At 35.4% G+C, this 25,437-nt stretch overlaps 1 protein-coding gene across 1 annotated transcript in view; it reads left to right on the forward strand.

Annotated features, from left to right (window-relative positions):
- Window positions 1-25,437, forward strand: part of LOC118183653 (fat-like cadherin-related tumor suppressor homolog) — a 1,041,784-nt gene that overhangs the window by 674,316 nt on the left and 342,031 nt on the right. Inside the window, exon 4 of the mRNA XM_085816972.1 lies at window positions 11,358-14,686. Within this exon, the coding sequence (XP_085673098.1) occupies window positions 11,386-14,686 (3,301 nt within the window). The 5' untranslated portion in view covers window positions 11,358-11,385. The remainder of the gene's footprint in view (window positions 1-11,357; window positions 14,687-25,437) is intronic.

The raw sequence follows: 25,437 nt of genomic DNA on the forward strand, positions 1-25,437 counted from the left end.
GGTTCTTGGCGAGTTTGGCGTCCATTTCCTGTGGGGATTTGAGTCGCCGAGTAATAATGTAGTATAGTGACCAGATTTGTTGTTGGATTGGCTGGCATTACTTTTCGAATGAAAGGCGTTATAAAATTTATGTGAAGGTGGTATGGGGGGGGGGAAATCTCAGCCGTCCCTCCTCTGCTCTTTTGTTTTGAATTATTTAATCCTGTTTTTCATGTCACTAGATGTATAAGAATATGCATCTGCCTCCTAATAAATTTAATAATGTTTCCTTTTAGAATATTATATACTATTTTTATTCATGTTAGATAAATTTTCTCTGTAATAATGTGTAACTGTAATTTGAAATTATTTATATAAAACAGTAAAACATTAATGAGTAAGCTGATAATTACTAGAGTCTTATTTCGTTCATAATTTTATTTGCTGCGTAATATTTATTATGCCTAATTGAGGGACTAACAGTGGATCTGGTGGCCAAACTTGGTCTAGTTATCCTTCGCCGCGGTGTTAAACGTCAGGTTACTAGTTAATTCTTATGTTTTATGACTCTTACATTCCAGGCAAATTAAAGCTGTGACAGCGTTTTCCAAGTCATATGGTTAAGAAATGCATGCAGTGTAAAATAACATCAATAATGTAACTGTTCAAAACTTTATTCTAGAAGACAGAAAGAAAAAAAAGATTTTTTCAGTGATAAGAAGGTCTCCATCTTAACACAGATAGCCGTTGGGTGCTTTACAGTAAATAAATCATCTAATCTGCGTAATAAAATAATGAAAATATATCTCTGAAAATTAGTATTAAAATCACGATTGGAAAGCCATTTATAACCTGGTTAATCAGAAAGAATTTAACATTTAATTTTACGTCACTCAGTTGAAAGCTGTTGTTCTAGACGGATTGCACAACAAAGTGTTTTCACACTATAGAACAATGTCTCTAAAAACTGTGTTGATTGGACCGTATATACATCTATACACCAGATATGCCCTCTTGTAGACGACGGAACTGAAACTTCCTCTCAGAGAAACGTTTTTTCGCAGATAACTCTTTGTATCCGCTTTTTGGGCTACGTCAAGAACACTTGTAAAGGTATGTTCACACTTGATTCGCAACGACCCCAGCGGAGCTACCTAATGAACGGAGATCTAGCTGAGCCTGCTCGTTGACCCTAGCTTGAACTCTCTGGGCCATTAGCTGAGAGGTTTTTAACCAGGGCGGATTCCTCCCTGGTAGAATTTCATAGCTGAAGGAAGGGGGAATGCGATTAGCCTTTTATTTAACTGTTAAGCGTTTTAGTTAATGAATATATATTTTAAAAAATACTTTTTTCAAGTTTTGGTATTTATCAATATTTTCTATACTTGTTTGCTTAATTTGTAAAAATAATGTAAATTTAAATAAATATATATATGCATTCTTCGAATTTTGGAAAGAATGGCCGGGAGGGGCGTGATCGTCTTGCGATAGTCAGAATTGCGTAGGACAAAAAATCACTGCATTAGCTCCTGATAAGCCAATAATCAGGGTAGAGGGCCCAGTTTCTCTTGCTTACATTTAGTTTCAGCCTGTTTATCTTGAACCCTTAGCTGTGCGTTCTACTTTATTATGTAATATTTAATTATTATATTATATAGCAGTGATGCGTTCTCTTGTATTTCTATATATATTTAATTAAAATGTAATATTTAGTTATTATATAATACAACAGAATTATACGATATTTAGAACAAATAATGAAAATTTACGAACTTGTTTGATCATCTGCGTTTTTATTCCTTAAAATTAGTTAACTTTTTAAAAATTAAATTCCATATGTTTAATTTCACTTTCATCAGTGATTCATCGCCGAAACTTTCAAAAGAATGAAAAATATTCTCAAAATGTAACTAAGAATGTAATACTTATATTCTACAGTACATTGTTAAATTTATAAGCATTTTTAAAAAATCTGAATTGCATTTCAGCTAAAACAGGCGATGCTAGTTATTCAATTCGTTTACTGTTTCCTTATATGAACAGAGAGCTATCTGTAATGGAAAAAATAAAAGAATTCAGCATTTCGACGAAGATTTGGAATAAAAATCCAAGCCCTGTACTTTTGATGATTTCTCGCCAAATTAGGCGCGAAAGCCGTTGTCAGCATGGCAATGTCTCGCCAATTTAACGAGATAGCCATTTACTCAGTGTTAATTTGATTCGCCTCATTCTTATTTTTCCGGCAAAGATTCTTGCCTCTAGATTTTCATGTTACATTATACAGAAAAATATAACAATCACATATAATTTCGCTAAAATTATTCTGTACGTCAAAATTCATAATATTTTTTCTGAAATTGCGCTAGCTGGACTCATTAAAATCATTATATGAACTTTTGTTATGGTTTGGTTTGGTTTACTTAATTACGGCAAAGCACACTAGGGCTATCTGCGTAAGGGGAGGGATGCCTTCGTGGAGGACTTTCTAAGAGAAACTGGCTCGTATACACGTTACATATGGGGAAAACTACGAAAATGCCCATGCAGCCAACCCGTTCGCGGGATTCGAACCTCGGACCGAACTACCAGTGTTCAGCGACTTTACCGCCCGGCCGCTGGTGGGCCACTTTTGTTATGATAAGTATTTCAAAGGAATAATAAAGGAAATGTAAAAGTATATGTGTAACCTCTAACACTGCGTCGGGAATTCTGAACATGCTATTATGCGGCTTGTAAAAATTCTATGATTTTGTTGTTGAACTGTGCATGGCGTAAGTGCGAAGAAAATGATACTTAATAATAAAGCTAAAAAGACAAAAAAGAAAATAGATTAGCAGAAGGGAATGCAAGAGCAGACTGGTGGACTGCGGTCTCAGCGAGAGCGTAAAAAACGCTTTTAGGCGAGCGTTGAAATGATATTTTTTTTTCAAACGTTCCACTATTTCGAATGCAGTGGTTTAATTAATTTTTCCTAATTTAAGATTTCCTAATTTTTAGCGTAATTGTAGTTCGTATATAATTAACATTAATTTTTTAAAAATTTTTTTGTCGTTCTTAAGACAAAATTTAAAATCTCGATACAAATAATATCTTTGTTTCCTGTTCTATAAGTTATTTTATTTGAAACGAAATTTTTAATTTGCTCCCTGTTTATTTTTTTGAACTATTTTGCATTTTTTGTTATACGTAACACATTCTGTAAAAATCAATTAGACTAAAATGCATCTTTATACTGATTTTTCATATTTGTGGTTTACTTCTGTTTTATACTCTGATTTGTTTGTATTTGGGCAAGATGCTTTTTGACTCCAGCCTGTAGGAGTTAGAATGATGGATGTACAATCTGGTTTTATTTAATATGATTTGAACCATGTAACTTAGTTAATTTATATAGTTGCGCATTTACAGAAGCAGAGTTTTTCGTTTACTTTCCTCGCTACAGCAACCCCTTGAGAAAGATGCATTAACAGATATAAAATCCGTTGACCTTCATTATTTTTTCTGAATTTTTTATAATAATTTTCTATAGTAGTAATTTGCGTAAGAAGTTAATATATTTTACCGCACGTTAGAGTTTGCATGGGGATTTTGGAACAGGTCTCATTTAATGTTTTTACAACAGTATTTTGCATTATCATATTTACAAATTACCAAAATAATTTCAATCTTCTAGTGTAAATATGATTTGAATATACTTTGTTTATATTTTATTACACTTTTATGATTTTACTATTTTGCCTTAGAAAACATGTATTTCGCTGTAAATTTCTTAATTTTTTTCATTAATATTAAAGTGTAAACCCTTAAAAAACATACTACTAGTATTTTTTTTTAACCCAGAGGAGCTTTAGCCCTTAAGGGCAATTAGTCTGAAAACGGCATTTTGTGGCGTTTCACTATAAACAGCGAATCACTTTTTAAATTGTTACCACTAAATATTATCGCCGTGTATTATATTTCAAGAAATTAAATAACAAACAATCTGCATTAATGTATGTATATATGATGCATCGTGAAAAAACGGCGGCACCTAGAGCCATCAAATTTTGAGTAACTTAATCCTCCACCCGAACATGGGCACCTGGACTTAACGAATTTTTGATTAACAAACTCAACAATATCAAAGCCAGCAGTAGCAACACTGTACTTAAGAGAAATAAAGGTAACACACAAAAACGTTAAAAAAACACCGGGCGTAGTATAAAATCTGAATGCTTCGTTGTTTGAGATCATATTAATTTATTAAGTAATTGTGTAAATTTATTATTTGTATTAAAAATGTACTTCATTTCTTTTGTCGTGATCAGTATAAAACATCATCAGACGATTTACAAAATCCATTGCAAAAATAACTTTATCCGCGAAGAAAATAGTTACTTGTAAAAGAAAATTTAATTGTTTAAAAAATTTGGTTTGTATTTGTTTAAGGGAAAAAAAAAAAAAAAAAAGTTCTAGCAGAAAGAGTTGGATTTGTGTACCCGAATTACTAGGAATAAAGAATCCTTTTATATTACATGCTATTTGTTATATGATATACATGTAATAGCTAAACATTCTTGAACGCAGTGGAAGAGACATGGGTTTTGTGTGTGTCGGAGACTGAGAAAATGTTTTACACATTCGTAATAATTAACCTCATATTTCCTGACACAGAAGAGAAGAGAGATGCGGAGGAAGAATAAAAGGGAAGATATGGAACATTCTGTCTGTTTTATAAAGGAGAATCTCTGTGATTTCCGCGGTTCACGTGAAGAATAATCAACGAAGATAGGACGCTTCTGAAATTCGATCTGATGCGTAAGAGACCAAAACGTGACGTCACGCGTGACTGGCCTTCGGGAGGAAGCATTTGTTGTCCAATAAGAGGCCTCAGAACGCATCTCCTGCATACCAAGCACCGAAACTTGCATCCGTTCCATCGCATTTTGTGGAAGAAGAAGAGCTCCACTTATTTATACGCCGAAAAATTTTCCGTTTCGTGGTCTCGTAATTCAAGTTATTCATAAAATGTCGTAACTTAAAACGGTGAAATGTATCCAAACTTTTCTCGCACGTTAACCCGAGTTGCGGTTGCAGTGGTGGGGGAGTGGTTGGACGTCGAATAAAAATCCGAATTGTCTCGTGCCGGACGACAACAATAGGCTGTTAGAGAGAAGTTATAGCCTTTTAGAAGCGCAGAAGAAAGTGCTTTATCACTTCCAATTTCACTCAGAATTTCTGGAAAAAGTGGAGTTAGTCTAATAAGTGGATTCACAGTTTTTAGAGCATATTTTAAATCATGGGAGTTTTCATTAAGAATAGGCTCTCCCTCCCCCCTCACTTCTTTTAACCCAAAAGGGACGTTAGCCCCAAATGCGATATAAAATTCGATCATTTTGTGAATAATGTTTGATCACTGAAAACGGCGTGTCACTCTTAAATTCCAAATATTATCGCTCTGTATTATATTTAAAGAAAATAAATAATGAGGCACGAATATATGTATATTTATTTAGCTATATTATATTAGTCATCCAGTTAATAACGGATATTTATATCAGCCATCCAGTTTTGTATAACGTAATCCTCCACCCGAACATGGGTACCTGGAAGCCTGAATTTTGAACTTCGAATTTGTTTTATTATCTATTTCATGTTTTGTAAAACATCAGCGAATCTTTGATTAACAAACTCAACGATATCAAAGCGAGCAACGGCAACACTGTGCGGAATAAAGCATCTTCATCTTCAGCGATCGTGACTGTCCATCGGAAATTCTAAAGATATGCTGTTTCTAAATATTTTGTGATTAGCAATTAACTGTAAGTCTTGTAAGTGATTAGTTAGTTACTGTCGTAGTGCGAAAACTGAACAGTGATAATTTTTGGAATTTTGTTGTTGACTTGTATAAGGCGTAAGTGCGAAGAAAATGATCCTTAAAAATAAAGCTAAAAAAGACCTGCCCCCACCCCCCGAAAAAAAAAAAAAAAGTCTGAGAACTTTTCAGATATTATGGCCAAAGGAGCGCTTTTTTTTTAGCGTTTTGTGTGTTATTACCTTTATTTATTAAATATCATTTTCTTCGCACTTAAAGCATAAAATTCAATTCAAGAGCAATATCACAAAATATTTAAAAGAGCATATCTTAAGAATTTCCGATACACAGTCTCGCGCGCTGGTGATAAAAATGCCCCCTAGTACATTGTTGCCATTGCTCGCTTTGAAATCGTTGAGTTTCTTAATCAAAACTTATAATTGTATAAGGTATTCCTCCCTCGTTCCTAGCGTGCCTTCGTGGTGTAGTGGTTCTGCACGCTGGGCCGGTATTCCAGAGGCCCGTGGTTCGATTCCCGGCGAAGGCGGTTGTTAATTTTCATCTTTCCTGCTTCCAAAAGTATACCGAATGTCTTTACAAGTGAGTTACAAAATATGAAATAGATAATAAAACAAATTCCAAATTCGGGCTTCCAGATGCTCATATTCAGTTGGAGACGTACGTTAATCAAAATTTGATGGTTCTAGGTACCATTGTTTTTATCACGAGAGAAACATATATACATTTATGCAGATTCTTCATTAATTAATTTCTTTAAATATAATACATGGCTCTAATATTTGGTGGCAAAAATTTAAAAAGTGATTCGCCGTTTATAGTGAAATAACTCAAAATGTCAAAAAGAAATTAATAACCTCTCTGGGCAAATTGCCTCTTTGGGATTTATATATTTAAAAAAAAAAAAAAAAAAAAAAAAAAAAAAAAAAAAAAAAACTATTTTAATAGGAGTGTGGACTGGTAGACTGCGAGCTCAGCGAGAGCGTAAAAAACCTTAACAAACCCTGTTGGACGACCATTAAAATCTGAAACCTTTCAGATTTCTTTAAAACTATTATTTATATTTGCATATGTTGTAAGGATCTTAAGTTTTACTAACGTTTATTTTTATTTTAAATCTTTACTATCACTTCTTATTTTCTACTTCCGGCCAGAATTAAAAGCTTTAACTTATTTATGCAAATTTGTCTGGCGAACGCCAAGTACTTAAGTTGTGGCTTTTTGCCAAGCGAGAGAGAGGAAGGAGTTAGTCGAAGCAGGCCGCTTACCTTAGCAGTTTTACTCAGTTGCTGGTTGCCTTCCAGGCCAGAAGTTTAATCCTCGTGATAATTTTTAAACGTATTGTAGTGTTAACAGTTCTCTGTACTACATACGGCTTCCTGTTAATATAAGGCCAATCTTCTACGTAGGCCCTTGTTTATTATTCAAAAAGTTAAGGTAGAGTTTAGTTAAATATTTTTATATTCTTACGTTCAGACCACAAGTAGTTGGTCTCTGTATTCCGAGGTACGGAAATTATTGTAAAGAGTGAAAAATAAAGGGTTTCGTATACCCTTCCTGTGTATCTTGTCTACTTCCCACATTTATTGAACATAGCTTTAGTAAGCTCCCTGTTCCGAGTTAGGTCTGTGCATGTTCCCAAAGAAAGTAAGACGGAACATTGAACCTGATAATGTGTTTTTTTTAATGCTGTTATAGTTCTTAAATATATTCTTGACAGCTTCTTAATTCGCTGGCCATCAGATTGCTGTATTTAACTTCCTTTGGTTTATGGCTTACTTAAAAATAAATGTAAATATGATTCCAAAATATGTAAATAAGCAATTACGAGTATTTTGGTATGCAGAGTTCTTTCTCTCATCAGCTCTATCCATGCGCATTCTTGGTGTGACACCAGTGCGTTTTTCCTTTAATTAGCACATCATCTTCTTCATTTAGTGCATCTTTTCTTAACCTTTTGAATGGCGAAAATGAAATATGAAATGACGGTATTTGGTAATAATAGATTCGGTTGGCAGATGATTATTCCTACAGAGAGAGGACATGAAGATTATCTACTCAAAAAAGAATATGGAGAAATTTCAAGAGTATCTAGCTCTGATAATGTTTCACGCTCAGGAAATCACGCGTACAACTGACTAATTCTGTTGCCATTATCGAATTCGAGTCGCAACTAGAAGTGTTTAATACTTAAAATTTGCTGATCTGTTCTGGTGTATTGATGTAATATCATTCGTTTTCAGAACATATCTCTTTCTAATAACCTGTATTTTGAATGAACACTTTTGTAATTCATTATTTTCGTTCCCGTAGTGCTAGTCGATTGCGTATTTGTCTTTTGTATGTTTTCTGCCGTGCTGTTTTTTAAAAATAGTATCTGCTGTGTGTAGTAAAAATAGTTTCTGCCGCTCAGTTTTCTAATAATTATATCTGTCCTGCCTTGTACAGTCTAAAGGCGCTTAACTCCTGTTAAGAATCCAAACATTTTATTGAAGGCTGTAATTACTCCAAAAATGGTTTCTGATAACTTTTACTTTGTAAACGTATTTGTTTTCAATCTTTTCCAGTGGGTCGAATTATTCAGCAGTGTTTCATAAGCTAAGAAATGAATCAATGCATGTCCTTTCGTTTTTAACTTGTAATTTGTCATACGTTTTAATGTCAGAGTGTGGCTTTTCGTTACATATCTTGTCACGGTTCGTTATTCAAGGTGATAATTAAAAACATGCAGTCCTCAATTCATCACACAGCAAGTTGTCACTTCTAAGTTACCGCCGTTCCTGTGCTTTGTTTTCCAATTAACGATGCATGATTACCAACTGAATTGCATTTGCAACAAAATGTAGTTTACCATTTACCCGATGTTCAAGGCAGTATCGTGCAAGCATTTGCGTTGTCAACTCCATAGGAATACCCATTTTGTAAGTTGTCGTTGCCCGTTTCTCGCTGTTCGTGTGATTTACTGAGATCGTAAATACTCACTTCGGGAGGGTGCGAAATGGAAAATAGAACGAAAATTATGTTTGACGTTAAGCAAAAGCTCTCGGAACTGAACCGGTGCAACCCCTTTTAATAGCATAACTGGGATTGCAATGTTCTGAAACTGGTACGCCATTGACTCGCGTTGTCGTCGGTGTAATACATATTTTGTCATCCATCATTCGAAAACTTAATTACCAGCTGTTGTCGGGGATGTTAAGTGACGTTTTGGAAAATATTGACATCCTTTAGAATGGGGAAGAGGATTTTGTAAAGTTAATTTACTTGGATTCATTAAGGGGATTGGAAGAGGGAGAAGGGCTTGCATGTCTCTAATGCCTCTTTTCTCTTCCTTCGGAACTTTTCGTTTTGGGGCTCTGGTTCGCTTCTGTAAATTGTCATTTTGAATGTGGGGAAGATAATCCCCCGAGCACTTAAGAGCAGGCAGGGAAGAATAATGCATTTCGCTTATAATCGGAGAGGTAAAGATTCAGTTTTAATGAGGCGTTTCACTAGGTAATGTTGATTTGATTGTGCTATTACAGTTATTGCACGCTTTGTTTGGTACCTTAATAATGTGGGTTGATAAATCTTCTGTTAGACCATCAAACACTACTATAAGCTTGAATGTTTTATATTGCATAAATGTGACGATCTATTTTCCACTTATACAATACAGTCACTGTTATCAGATTCAGCTCAAGACATTTAAGCTTTTGCTTAAGCTTCCTATAGAGGAAGACATTAAGCGTTCAGAGGGGAAAAAGTGTAGCCATGTTTTGGAAAATATTTGTAAATTATTTTGACTTGTGCTCCTGCATACTACCAAGGTGGCTTCTAGCCTAGGTGATAAATCAAACAAAATATTTTGGTACCCATTGGAGAACACAACCTCAGCCTTCACTTACCAATCTAAAATAATGTTGACAGAAGAGAAGTAGATTCTTTTATATGTTAATAATACTATTCGATTCCAGTGCTACTGCACAAGTTGGCCGAATTGACATAAAAAATAAATAAAGATTTAGAGTTATATACTTATATGCGAACCGCAGTCTTAGCGCACACCTACATATTCGATAATCAGAATTTGTCCACTTGTTCCGGGCACATATACGTGTGGAAATAAATTCCATTGTCGTAGCATTTGAGAAATTACAAAATAAAGTTTAACTTCTACTACAAAATTTTCAAAGAAAAGATAACTGAGTTTTAAAATAATTGAGTTTTAAAATAGTAATGCTGAATGTTTGCGCGGTGAAATATACGCATTTAATAAATGCAATTGCATTTTGTCCAGTCATTAGGCATTCACTGCATTTCTAGTGCATGTAGTGAATTAGTAAAGCTGTAACTATTAGTTAATATTAATTACTGCTAAATTAATAAAACTGTAAATATTAATTTATTGCGAGGCTTGATATCCAGAGCTTTACACTTCCTAATTTTAGCATCTTTAAAGTGTGTTATTTTAGAATAGCATTCAAGGCCATTTCTCCACCACATCGTGTTTAATAACCATGGTAATAACTGTTGCAGAAAAAGATCAAATCCTCTAATTTGCTGAAACCCCACATCTCTCAGTGCGATGAGGACAACACACATTATGATAAAAAATGAGGGAAGAGTCGTTGTGACTCTGAATTGTATAAGTCGCTGAAATTATATGTATGAATGCTTTATGTTAGAGATGTATGCAAATACAATCTTTTCATTTGAAATCAAAGCCGTAAAGAACGTTGATATTTGCTAAATATGAAGCATTATTACGATCTCTCATATTTTAAATACTGTTACTTCTGAATCACCTCTTAAATCATAAATTTGTATCTCTGCCCATTTTTCCGCCTTTTGTATTTCTGCTCCTGTGTATGTAGGGAAAAATACTTATATGGAATTTTTACCATTTCTCACCGTGTGCCTTCCTGGTTTAATTCAAAACACATGCGACTAGTCCAGAGTTCGAATCCTTACGAAATTAAATATAGCGAAACTTCTTATAGCAGTCGCCACTAAAAATGACCAGTATCTTTGAAAGATACTCAAGTAGCAATTATTGAATATGACCATAGCTATAACACCTCCATCTTCATAACACCCACAAGGTTTAAGACCGTAAGTGTGTTTTCTCTTCGGAAGATTCACTGGAATGTGGGCATTTGGAGGAAAAACAGTGGCTGAGTATATTAATATTAAGTGTTTGAAATAACAATATCCAATCCCGGCAGAACTGTCTTTTCCAGATTGGCATCGAAAAAAATCTGATATCTTGAATTTAAAAGTATATAATATACAGCTTAAAAAATAATATTTATGAAATTGTAATGTATTTGTTTTCACAATTTTCTTTTCCTTTTTAAGGATTTCATGAAAATCAAACTGAAAAAATTTTCTCGTGAGATTGAAGGTTTGAAGACAGTATTTTAAATCTGGGTTAAGATAAATGATATACTAATTAGTGAATCAACTCGGTGTGTGTTCCTTTCATGGTTATTTTTCTGTATTATTGTCTATACGCTGTAATACTTAACATGTTTTGTTGTAACATTGTTATAAATGTTCATTTTTGTGTCTTTTCTCTTTTCAGAAATGTTATCTTGACCCCAAGCAAGTGAATGGCTGATTTCCACCTCATTCAGGGCCTTTACCTGGCCCTGATTATCAAATTACTTTTGCTGCAAGTGGCATCGGCCATGTTCAGCGAATTGGAATTTACCAAAGCACAATATAATGTAACTATTCCTGAAAATTCCATTCCAAAGACCCAAGCTCTTTCCACCGAGAAGATGGGTATATTCGTTACGGACCCCACGCTTCTGATACGCTACAAGATCTTCGCTGGTGATCCTGAGCGTTTTTTCAAAGCAGAAACCCGTCTTGTGGGAGATTTTTGGTTTCTCATCATTCGAGTTCGCACCGGTAACAGGGCAGTACTAAACAGAGAATACCAAGATACATATCGATTGTTAGTACGTGCTACTATCACATCAGATTTGCGACGCGCTGTCAAGATGAAAGCTCAGACGGAGGTCATAGTTCATGTAACAGATACAAATGACATCACCCCTACATTTTATCCATCTTCTTATGATGTAAGTGTTCCTGAAGATAAACCTTTGCACAGCAGCATTTTACAATTAAGTGCCCATGATCCAGATCTGGGCATAAACGGGGAAATATATTATAGCCTGGCAGAACCTAGTCTTCAGTTTGCCGTTCATCCAACGCGAGGTATATTAACGTTAACTCGACACCTCGACTACCAAAAACAACCATTGCACCAGTTAACTATCATTGCCAAGGATAGAGGCATAAAATTTCGTGTTGAAGAACTAGCAGCTCGCCTTGCAACTGTGACAGTCAAAGTAACGCCAGTCAATTTGTATCCCCCAGAAATATTTGTACGCCATTTTTCTTCTTTACTTTCTCCTTCTGATCCAAATATATATGCTGTTGTAGGTGTCATTGACAAGGACCTTGGCATTCATGGAGAATTGGAGGCATTAGAGATAATTGAGGGCGATTCAGCTGGGCTGTTTCAGGTCACTCCTGGTAACAAGCTCAATGAGTACAACATCGAGCTTGTGCAGCCGTTGACGCGCGATGATACTATACCTCAAGATTACACAATAACTCTTATGGCTAAAGATAAAGGTATACCACAGAGATCGGCAACCCAGGTTATTACTGTCCGCTTAGCTGAAACTAGCGATGTAACTCCTACTTTTACTCAAGCCGATTACGATATCGAAATTGAAGAAATTTCGCCCCCAGGATCTAGAGTTCTTCATTTGAAAACTGCTGCATCAGAAAATAGACCGATTGTATTTAGAATTGAAAGTGGAAATTCAAATGGTACTTTTTCTGTTCACAGCAAGTCTGGGTTGTTAACCTTGGCAACTCCCTTAGATAAAGAAACAAAACCATATTACTCGCTAACTGTAAGTGTCTTTGATCCGTCATCAAGAGGGCAAAAGCGAAAATCAACAGCTATAGTTAATGTGAGAGTTCTTGATAATAACGATAATGATCCTGTTTTTAACAGCACGATGGATTCTGTAGTATTCGACGAAAACAGGCCGGCAGGTAGCATAGTGTACACGGCTTATGCAGTCGATAAAGATGAAGGGGATAATGGATATATTACATATAGTTTGGCAAATTTGAATTCTATCCCTTTTACGATGGATCCATTTACGGGTGAAATTCGTGCTACCGAAGTATTAGATTACGAGACGATGCGTAGAGAGTATATTTTAAAAGTTAGAGCTTCAGATTGGGGATCACCTTATCGAAGACAAGCAGAAATGACGCTTAAAGTTCGCTTGCGAGATGTAAATGATCATCGTCCTTTATTTGAAAAGGTTGGCTGCGAAGGCTATGTATCTCAGTCTGCTCCAATAAATACTGAAATAATTACTCTGTCAGCAATAGACTTCGATAGTGGAAGTTCCGTAAAGTATCGGATGGTACCCTCTAATGATGATCCTTGTTTTCGTCTGGAGCCTTCAACTGGTGTATTAAGAATTACGTGTGATATTGCCAAGATGAATATTCGTGAACGCACGATAAATGTGTCTGCTACTGATGGTACTCACTTTGCTGATGTCATGTCTATACACTTGAAGGTAATAAGCAGCGGAAGTAACCAAAGACTTGCAGACAGAGGAGCATTAATGGAATGTAGGGATGTAGGTGTAACAGAGCGTTACAAGAAACAGCTGAATCTTGCGAAAGCAAACAATAAAAATAATGATATTACAGAGCCTACACCAACTAGCGTCTCTGGAAATAAATATTCACCTGAGTTTCCTATGGGCCTTCCATCTGAGGTTTGGATCAATGAAAGCCTTCCCGTTGGTTCAGAGGTAACATGGCTTAAAGCAAGAGATAAAGACAAAGGTTTCAGTGGACTCTTGGTACATGTAATTACATCTGGAGATGAGTTTAGTTTTTTCAGAATAGATATGTTCACGGGTCGTCTGTATGTCGACGCACCATTGGATCGAGAATTTATATCAGAATTTGATTTAAATATATCCGCTTACGACTTGGGAAATCCTCAACGAAGTGCTTCGAAATCTCTTATCATTCATGTTGATGACGTGAATGATAACAAACCTGTTTTTGAGAAAAGCTCATACAATTTCGTCATAACAGAAAATGCAAAGAACGGTACCAGTATTGTCAGACTTCGTGCGAATGACAAAGATGAAGGAATTAACTCCGCTCTCACATTCTGTCTTGAAACAGATTTTGAAGAATTTCATATCGACCCAGCTTCTGGTCTACTTATGGTATTGGGCAATCTTGATCGAGAACGCTCTGATTCCTATCAGTTGAAGGCTCGTGTAACTGATGGCTCCCCCGATAATCCATTGTCATCTACTACAGTTGTTAACATCCGTGTATTAGATATCAATGATAATGCTCCATTCTTCAGTCTCAAGCAATATTGGGTGAAAGTACGTGAAGATCTTCCAGTAGGAGTTGTAGTAATAGTTATGGTAGCTAGCGATCCAGATTTGGATGAAGGAGGAGAAGTAATGTATTCTTTATCTGGAAGCAATACATTTTCCATTGATCCTTTAATGGGAGTTGTGCGGCTATCCAAGCCTCTGGATTTCGAAACAATTCAATTGTATAACGTTACAATCACCGCTAGAGATGGTGGAGATCCACCACTTGAATCTCAGGCAGCTCTTGTGGTAGAAATTGAAGACGTGAATGAAAACATGTACCCACCGGCATTTGATGACGTAGTGATTGTGGGTCAAGTGATGGAAAATAAACCCAAGGGAACTTTAGTGACTAAAGTGACTGCTTATGATGCTGATCCTCCTGGCTTAAACAGTCAGTTTACATATTCAATACTTGATGGTGACGGAATGGGATTTTTTTCAATTGATGAACAAGGTAAGATAGTTTATATTTTAGAAATAATAACTTTTAAATATATTTGTACTAATATTCTAACTGTAATACTCTAAATAAAATTCATCACTGATACCAGATCACATTATTAACGGCTACTAATACAGACGCTCCCCAACTTACGAACGAGTTATGTACCAGACGACCATTCGTACGATGAATTTCTTTGTGAAATGTTACTACATTCCCTACGCATATCTGTGTTTAGCGCTATTCGTGAGATAAAAGCTAAAATTGCTATGAAATTAAAAAAATACAAATAAATAATACAATTCAAATTTTAAAATGCAGTATATTATAAAAAAATAAGATTGGATTGTCGTCTTTTAGGCATGAGTGGATTGGATAAGGATGAGGCTAGTAGATCTTTACATGGGTAGGATGAGTCAACTCCTGACTCGCTCTCGGAAGTAAAGGGAATACGATTTTGCGATGAAGAGACTGTGTGAAGGGATTTGACATATTATATGAACCAGCAAACCGATTTCTGAAGCATCTTTCTCTAGGAAATAAATTTCAAAACTGAACAGGTTTACTTATTCTTTCGTCGTAAATAAGACGAGAGGGTTACAATAGACTTTTATCAGCTAAACTGTGCGAATCTGAGTCTTGATGTTCCAAAAAAAGTAAGATCTTCAAACTTGGAAAATGCTACTGCCAATGCCAATGATTTCAAATTACGGAGTGCCTATGGTTTAAAACCATTTACCTCCTCATCAAAATTAAATAAAGTGAGCAGAAATAAGAAAATTGCATAAGTTAGTTAACTTGATGCAAGCCAGAGGGAGCCACATATGCTCGATAAAGGTTAGGGATTGAGATAAATATAAACAATTAATAAAATGAAATTTTAGTTTTTATAATCATTTTTCAAAATTTTAAACTTTTTTGTAGTTTTATATTTTAAGGTTGTTTTTTTTCCCCCTATAGTTTTTTATACATAATATAAACACTAAAGCAAAAAAGCGGATAGGAAAGATTTTACGATTTAGATTAATAGGCGCATTGGCACGTGGCTTGATGTAATAGTGCAAATATAGCAAGGTAATCACGAGAAAATATTCAATGCAGAAGTAAATTCCGCGGGAGGATGTGATTTTTAAAATAACAGATTGATAATTATGTAAAAGACCACTTTTCAGGTTGGTGTGAGCAAATTATAGCGAAGATGGATAAGCTATTGGCATATTATGGCAGCGTAACAAGAGACGTCCTTCCTTCATGGAAGTTATGCTGGAACTGAAGTTGGACATGTGTCGAATGGAAAGAGAGCGACATAGCGCTTTTACTCTGCTGCATCAAATAAAAGAATATCTGGAACAGCAAAAGGAAATTTAGAATCGTAGGGTATTACTTACACTACGATTAAAAGATTGAAGTTTTTCACATGAGTCTTAGCCGCAGTTCCGCAAATAGTGCATGCATATAATATAATAGGTCTTAAAATAGATTTGTAGAGAAGAGCTTTGTTTTTGATTGACAGTTGATTGTTACGAGCTAAAAGTGGGTAAAGTTGGGATGTGACTCCCTTTGCTTTTTTGATCATATTATCAATTTGAAGGGGCCAGATTAATTTGGAATCAAGTATAACACAAAGATAACTGTAAGAATTAGACCAGGGAACATAATCTTTAAAGAACTTTAAGTTAATGGGAGGGGAGCTCGTTTAAAAATCATAGCAGCACATTTAGCGACATTAATTTTAATTTTCCAAGTAATGAGCCAGTGCTCAAGGCTTGAGAGATAACTCTGAATGTTATGAACCAATCTGACCAGGTGTTTGTGTCTTGCTAGGATGGCTGTGTCATCTGCATAGAGAGCTAGGGTGACACTGGGTGATTTTGGTATGTCATTACTACTGCCATTAAGCTTGCGTCGAGCTTTTTAAACTTATGCACACTTCTTTCTTTGTTGCACTTCGAGATGCATCAGGTCTGTTAATTGCATCGGCACTGCACCTTTAACTGATAACAATTGATTGCTTCATTGCACTGTTTGGTTTGATTTAATTTATTGAGTTATGGCAAAGCACTTGATGGCTATGTGCCTTCGTAGAGGACTTTATAAGGGAAACTGGCTCGTATACACGTTACAAAACCACGAAAACGCCCGTACCTTCATGGAGGATTTTATAAGGGAAACTGGCTGGTGTACACGTTACAAAACTGCAAAAACGCCCATTCAGGCTTCCCGTTCACGGGGTTCGAACGTTGGACCGAACTACCAGTGTACAGCTACTTTACCGATTGGGCGCTGGTGGGCCTTGTGTTTAAAAGTTGATCTGATTGTCAAACACGCGATATTCACTATTTTCTCACCGTTTTCAAGTCTTTTTATTATCGCGCGTATTTTTCAAATTAAATGGCCTAACGCTTTTTGCGCTGTCGCTTTGAATGATTTTCTTTTCTCACCAAACGTTTTCAATAGCATCTGCATATTTAAAACTGTTCGCATCTGCAAAAGTTCGTAAAGCTGGAAGCGTATGCATATTTTGGGTTATTTGTCCGTTGCATAATAATTTTGTGACTATTTTAATCTTAGGTCTTAGGTCCTCGCTTATTCAATAGGTATACGACGGTAAGTCTTTACCTATCTATAACTGTCCTTAATAGGAATCCTAAAAGTGGGGGAAAAAAAATTCCAAGTATTGGAATAAACCTGTACACTTGAAGTGTTGAATGACATCCAATGTGGCAGTATGTAACAGTGGCATAACTTTGGTAAAATAGCGATTTAACATCTGAAGCATAACTTTCACATCGTAAAAGAATTTTAACACATCTGTAGCATAAAAACTTTGGCATAACTTTCTCCTCCTAGGTACTACGGCTGAGTGTCCTCCTTCCTCCGTGTTTTGGAGCAACAAAATAGCGTGGGCATAATAGTTGAGGCATATAACAGTAGTGGGCGGAGCATAGTTGCACTGACCAAATGTTGAAGTTTTATACACATAAGACAAATCATAGTCCTGCCTCCGGGAGCGCAAAGTCCATATCGCTTTGCAATAATTAAGCAATAATTAAGTAAATATAAATACGAGTAAACAATGAAAAGTAGAAAAAACATTAAATTCACTATGTACATCGATCACCATAACTCGTTATGGTGTATCGTTCTTGGTCTTTTGCAGCGTTGAATGACTGTATAGTCATAATCTCCTATGCTACGTATAGCTTCATTTTCGTGATTATCACATTTGGTGTAGAAATTATGTGAGGCAATTAAGATCTCGCTATCTAATGGTTTGATTTTCATTCCACGATGTATTGCAGTGTTTCTTACAAACCACGGTGAGTCTGTGATAGTTCTAAGAAATTTATTTTGCAATCTTTGCAAAATCTGACGATTTGATCTGGCTGTAGCGGCCCATGCTGGTGCTGCGTACAATAAAATCGGTCTTATTGCTTGAAGATACAGAATTCTCTTAGTACTTAGTTGTAATTTTGAATGTCTCCCTATTAAGGCATAAGTAGAAGTAAAAGCTTTGTGAGCTTTTTCACGAGTATACATAATATGCGGCCTGAATGTAAGCTTATCGTCAAGAATTGCACCCAAGTATTTAATATTTTTAACTGTAGGTACTGTGGCACCATCAAAGAAGTAAACAACATAACACTAGTTATGTTTGAGGTTGTATCTAAAAAATATGACTTGAGACTTGTTTGCATTGGTTTTGATCTTCCAAGCGTAAAACCACTTGGTGAGGATATTAACAGCTTTTTGAAGCTTATCTCTTGCTCTGATGGGGCTAATAGAACTGCACATGATTGCGGTGTCATCCGCATAGCAAGCAAAAGTAGTATCTGGGATATTTGGCATATCGTTGATGTATAGACAAAATAATATTGGCGAAAGTAAACTTCCTTGCGGAAGACCGGCCTGAATAATTTTCTTGCTGGATAAAGTATCTTTAATTTTAACCTGAAAACTTCTACTGTCTAGGTAGCTGAATATTGTCGTAATAAGGTCCGGAGGAAATTGATAATTTATCATTTTGACAAGGAGGCCAGCATGCCAAACCTTGTCAAAAGCCTTCTCGTTGTCCAAAAATAGGGCAGCAACAGTCTCTTTCTTATTTAGATGTTGTCCGATAATTTCTGTAATTCTTGTGATTTGGTATACTGTAGAATGACCTGGTCTGAAGCCAAACTGGTAATTCTTTAGCAAGTTGTGACTTTCAATGAAGTTATTAACTCGATTTACAATAATACGTTCAAATAATTTAGCAAGAGTAGGGAGCAAGCTGATTGGTCTATAACCGCTCGTAATTGACCCGTCTTTTCCTGGTTTTCTTATGACGATAATGGTAGCGTGTTTCCAGATACTAGGGAAATAGTTCAAATTTAAGCAGGCGTTTAAATTTTTTGTAATGAGGATTATCCCTTTCCTGTTCAGGTTCTTGACGGCTTTGTTACCAATCCTGTCATAACCGGCCGCTTTCTTTGGGTTCAAAGTATCAAGACAATCTTTTACTTGTCGGGGGGTGATGAGATTTCCTACGCTGCGACAGCAATGTAATCTTTTACATGGTTTTCGATGTTAACATCATTTGGGTGGGGTACTGATTTAACGTGAATTGGTCTTCGTAATCGCTAGCGAAGATGTTTGCTATATCCTCAGCTTTATGAAAAGCCTGGTTGTTATGTTTAATTGGGCCAATGTTGTTCTCCTCCTTTCTGAGCGCTTTACTAATTCTCCAAACAGTAGAATCTGTGTGGGATAGGCTGTCTACAAAATTTTCCCATGCCTCTGAGCGATACTTAATCATCATTAGCCTAAGTTCTTTATTGCATTTATTAAAATTTCTTCTATCCTGCGGATTTTGAGTTCTCTGAACAATCTTCCGAAGTCTGTTTTTCTCTTTAATTTTTAATCTGATGTTGTAGGGGAGGGTTATGTCTTCATTTTTAACAAACTGCGCATTTTTTAAGGCACTCTGGATTTTAATATTTAAGTTTTGTATAGCAGTGTCTAACTCTTCTTTTGAGTTAAGATTTGCGTTAGGAGTGATGTTATTATTAATTTCATTCTGGTATTGAATCCAATTTGTCCGAGTCTTCATGGGTGGTAATCCATGTCGTAGCCCGTAGAGGGTAAAACGAACAGATAAATGGTCGGAGGATAGATCATTGTCCACACTGAGATAAGGCTGTTGCGAAACATTAAAAGTAAGCATAATATCTAAGATATCAGAGTTGCTGGGAGTCATAGGGTAATACCGGGGCAATACGTGTGCTCCGTAGGAGCAAAAATTTGTACATTATTGTTTATTATGTAGTTATATAACACAATTCCATCTTGGTTGTTTGTCCTGCAGTTCCAATTTGTATTTTTACAATTCATATCACCTGCGATGATAGTAGGATAGCCCAACCTTGCAATATAATCTAAATCCTGCGTATTGAGCGAGTTTCCGTGTGGCTTATAAATCGAAACTATGAGATATTCTACTCCTTTGCTATTCAGAATACACGCACATGCTTCTATGCTGTTAAAAATGGGTAATGCGAATTTGCAGCATTTACCTTTTGGCAGCTATGGCGGTGCCTCCACCACGGTTATACATTCGGTCGCTTCTAAACACATCGAAGTTTGCGATCTTTAGGGAGTCAGTCGTCCTGAGATGCGTCTCATTAAAAAGAACGATATCTAAGCTATGCCTGTTAATGTAGTCTTTAATTTCAGTTACTTGACTTTTTATGCCATTACAGTTAAAGAACATAAATTTTGCATAGTTAATATGCCTGCTGTTACATGCTAAGTTGTTTTGGATGTGATTATACATGATTGTTCATATCAAACATCTTAATGGCTTCAAGAGCCACGCTTAACTTATTCAATCTGGTCATCTGCTTCTTTAAATTGTAGGTTCAGAGAGTATAAATTTTTAATAATTCTATTAAAACCTTCAATATCGTTTTCGTCATTATTTTGAGAGGTTTTTCCTCCTGGCTTGGGTTTATTTCTAGTTATCATCGGTGCGGCGGCGGCCGCGTACGTTTTGGAGTCGGAGCCTTTTTCTGATTGGCTCTTAGTTGAGCGAGTATAATTTTTCGCTTTTTCAGTCATGGCGCTGGGTATGATTTTCTTATTTTCAAAGTGTTTGGGAGAATGTTCCATATTTCCAGGCCTCTTGGGGCAATCAAGACTACACGCTGCGTGCGAACCGTTACAAAGGACACACTGGGCTGCATGTTCTTTTTTATTTTTATATGGGCATTCGAAAGATTTATGCGGTTCAATACAGCGTACACATCGCGGTTCGTTATGACATGCCTTCTGGGTATGCCCGTACCTTTGGCAATTAAAACATTGCGTTGGTCCGGGCCTACCTTTGTAAGATTTTATAGTAACCTTCCTATCACATAAGTATTTAACTTGCCATATTTTCTTACCCTCGTCATTAGGGGGGGGGGTTTCAACATAAAAAACCGGCAGCTATGTGGCAATACTGTCTCTCATTCTAGTGATGGGTTTGACTTTAATTATCGGTATTTTTTGAGCTTCTAACTCTTCTTTAATTTCGTCAGCCTGGTAATCCGTGGTGAGTCCTTTTATGACCAATCTGTTACATTTATCTGAGTTTAACAAAAAGGTGTGATACGGAATTTCCTCCTTTTCTAATTTATCCTGCACCTTTTTATAATCGTCGGCGGAGCTTAGTTTAAGAACCATATTTTCGCCTTCTTTTTTGCATTCAAATTTTTCAATTTTTAAGTTATCTTTTAATTCTTTCCTAAAATCCTTCCAGTTAATGGTCTTAGTGATAACTAGCGGGGGAATTTTCCCAGCATACTGTCTGGGTTGAATGAAGGGATTTGGGTTAGGGGTAACCTTATCTTCTTCCAGGACATTGTCCTCTTCCATTCTGTTGCCATCTAAATTTACTTCTTGTAAGGAATTGAATTGATTTGCAGATTTTAGCGGGGGATACGTTTCCTCGTTCGAACTGCTACGTTTCCTACCGCGTTTTGAAACGGGTGCATCCTGCCAACCGTTGTCTGATTTTTGTGAAATTTGCCTATTGTTAGTATTAGAAAATGCCTGATTTAGAACTTCTACACCATCTTTGCGATATATCATATAATGTTTCGCTTCCAATTCGGCTCGCATAGAGCAAATACATTTTTCCTGTTCCTCGGTAATACCTGTCGATTCCTTTAGTTCTTGAAGTTTATCAACATCTTCTTTTAGTGCATAAAACTTCGCGAATAATGCATAAAGCGATCCGGGTTCTCCTTCCTCCATGCCGAACAGCAAGTCACCAAACCCACTAAGTAATACGGTAAAACTTTCGGGTCAAAACAAAAGTCTCTTACCGATAGTCAAGACGAGCAGTCTCCAAGGGTCACAAGTCTACGTACGTCTTCTCCGGGAATGAATGTCCACTCACACACAACACTACTTCCCGTATGCGCAACTATTTTAATCTGTAGTAATATCACTGTTTTTATTTTTACTCATAATATCAGGAGTGGTGGACATTTTGTGTGTGTGCTAAAGTTATTATTTGTCATTATGAAGTATCAAGTTATACCTATTTAAGTGAAGAACACTTGAACCGTTAGAAGATATTACGTCGGATGGCTCAAGATAAACCGGGCATGGAAGACTTCACTTGCTTTAGTGAAGGTTTATTTTGGTCCACCCGGTATTTGCTCCATAGGAATTAATGTAGACCTGAATTCATTAAGCGCTGACAATCGCTACTTTAAAATTTATAATATTATTTTCCGCGCAATATAAGTTCATAACAGAAAAATAATAGAAAGCATTAAATCTAAGAAAAAATCAAGCACTATATTAAACAGATAAATTAGACAAGAATTTCATTTAATTCTACCATACTCATGTAAATGGAAAGTGCTGAGAAAGAGGTATTATTGTTTGTATGAGAATTCCCTTTTGTAAAAATATCAGGTAACTGCTTTCCTGAAGCATCCTTTTCTTTATCTGTTGGCACCAATTAACCCTATGTAAAAATCATTTGGCCTCCTTTTAAGTCATAATTTGACCAATGGGATTTGTTGTTGTCTATGTTTTTAAATATTAATAAAGTGAGATATGACATTGTTATCGAAAATGGTGTAGCTTGCTGGTGTGTCATCAGGGTGATATCATAACATGAAACTTTGCATTTTACTCCATATTTTGTACACATTTCGATGATCAATGAACTAGACTCATCTTCTTTTCGTTCCTCTTCCTCTGTTGACACTTTCTTTACAACTGCTCAGGATATTTTAGCTTTTCCTTGTTGAACTTATTTTTGTGATCCTGCTGTACTTCCATGTCTTCATTGTTAACTTCGAATTTTTTCCTGAGAAACATTATCATAGATAACAAAACGTCAAAGCCATCCAAATCTCAAGTGTAACTATAACACAGTCTTGCCATAATTTTCACCAGACCAACTTCATGGCCCTGTAAGTCGTATGGTACCAGGCTTTGTTAATGAGAGTTAAAAAAATCGAAAATATTAGAATATTTCTAGAACTGAGAGGAACTGACGAGAATTAAGCCAAGTGTTAATTCTGTGTTAGAGATTACCTCAAAAGACCTCTGCATATCATTTGTTTCCGGCTGGAGTGTTCGTAACTTCAAACACCGTTCGTCTCTCCAAGGAGACTTTTTTATTCGGATACTTTTTTCGTAAACTAATTTGTTCGGGAAGAGAGGATATGATCAAAGATACTGTTATATTTATTTGCTTTTAATTTCAATAAAAGTGACTTACTGCATTTAGATCACTCTTAAAAGAAGCAACAGTTTGGCTTTTAAAGGAGATGGGCTTTGCCATTATCTTACACAACGCCCCCTCTTTTTGTTTGTTTGTTTGTTTGTTAAGAAGCGTTAAATAAGAATAGGTTTTTCTTTTTGTCACATTTCTCTCTGCTTCTCTTTCAGTTTTGTAGTCTAAGCATTGGTAGAAGTCTGTAGTCATTAGCTCAAACATACGCGTTGGAATTCAGTATGGAAATAAATTTTTATTTAACATTCATGTTTTTACTTCATGTAGTTTTGTTGGGGGAGGGGCAACATATAAATAGGATTTTTACTTAGTTATGTTAAATGTTGAAAATCTGGAATAAAAATAATTATTATGATCGCTAAAATTATCGCTGTTAAGAGAGTGAATATTTTTATTTTCTTTGAACTTTCAACAAAATATTTTTTCGAAAGACTGTTAATCGGAATACAAATGTTAGCTTTAAAAATATTTTCAATTCTTTCTTTTATTTTTTCAATATTATGTTATTCTTTCGTTTTCATTCCTGTGATTGCTTAAGCTAAGCATTCAGACTGAAAATCTTTTGATAATTTCTTTCGTAGCAAAAAAAGAAACCATATTAACATTGAAGCAAGACTTTAGTGATGAAAGCCTATATTTTTGCGTTTTTTGCCATTTTAGTCGCTTTCCTTTCGCCAAGCTTTTCGTCTTCCCTTTCTTCAAATTTCTCTCTTTCCCCATTCAATTTGGAATAACGGATTAGAACAACTTTTGAATCACTTTTCTAATCCGCCGTTTCAGACTGAAAGGTTTTGAAAAGATGAAAAATGTTAAATCCGATTTCTTCTTACTCATAGCAGTAACTGAGCTGAGTGTAATGAGCGTTATTATTATTTTTTTTTCATACCACCTCTCATACGAAAGCTTTCTACAATCTAGTTTATGAAATATGTTGTCCTGAAAGTGATTAACAGAAGTTAAACTGTGAAAATGGAATGCTTGAACGTAGTTATGGGCAAAGTTATTGATTTGTATTGATTTCAATGATCTGTACATGCATGAATTTCCGTGTTGCTCCTAAATCATTATTAAGCCTAAAATGCTTATACAGATGATTTATAATTTTAATTCGTAAAAATATGAATATCCAGCTTGGGTGTTGTAATTTTATATTTAATGGAAACTCCAAATATATATGGAAACTGAGGTGCATTCTTTGTCCTACTGAATGACTTTAAATGGCCTAACAGTCTTTTCCTATACGGATTAAAATTGTACATTTTATAGTTGCAAGCATTAAGTTTGCTATATGGGACTTATTAAACATCTCCAAAGAAACATCTTTGAGATATTTATTGTTTTAATTTCGTAGATTTCAAATAGAAAATATTACGACTTAAGGAAAATTTTTTTTGTAGACTTCATGTATGAGGGATCCTGCGACGTAAATGCTCATCTATTTTGTAAAGTTTCATTCTAAATAATTTAATTCTGCATGGGGAGTTAATTTGCGATGCAATAATATCAGAGCGTTTTTTATCCCTTGCCATTTTGAACAGATATAAATAAAACTTTCAAAAATGAAGCTTTTGTAATTATGATTTTCAATAAAATTACAAAATCAGTTGTGTTTCATTTCTTTAATTTCTCCGAGGCTTAAAAACTACTAGGCTTTTTGCTTACTTAAAATTACTTCAGGTGTTTAACTGCGATTGACATGTTAAGATCAGATTTTAGCGCTTTTTCAGTAATTTTGTAATTTTTAAGTTTTCAAACTCTTATTTATTTATCTATTGAAATATTAGTTGTAAGCTGTTCGAAGTATTAGACAGTAATTTGAAATTTTCTGATTGCAATTTCATTTTTTTAATTCTTTTAGCTATTTTTAGGGAGAGGTGAGCTTAATTATTACCTAAAATAGACTAATTTTTATCTTGAAGGGATATTTGTGCATAACTCACTTGGATTTCTCAGATAACTTCGTCTGCACTTACTGAATTTA

Source organism: Stegodyphus dumicola, chromosome 5, assembly GCF_044657685.1.
Source record: "Stegodyphus dumicola isolate Sdum_Otavi_A_Nest chromosome 5, ASM4465768v1".
NCBI lineage: Eukaryota > Metazoa > Arthropoda > Arachnida > Araneae > Eresidae > Stegodyphus > Stegodyphus dumicola.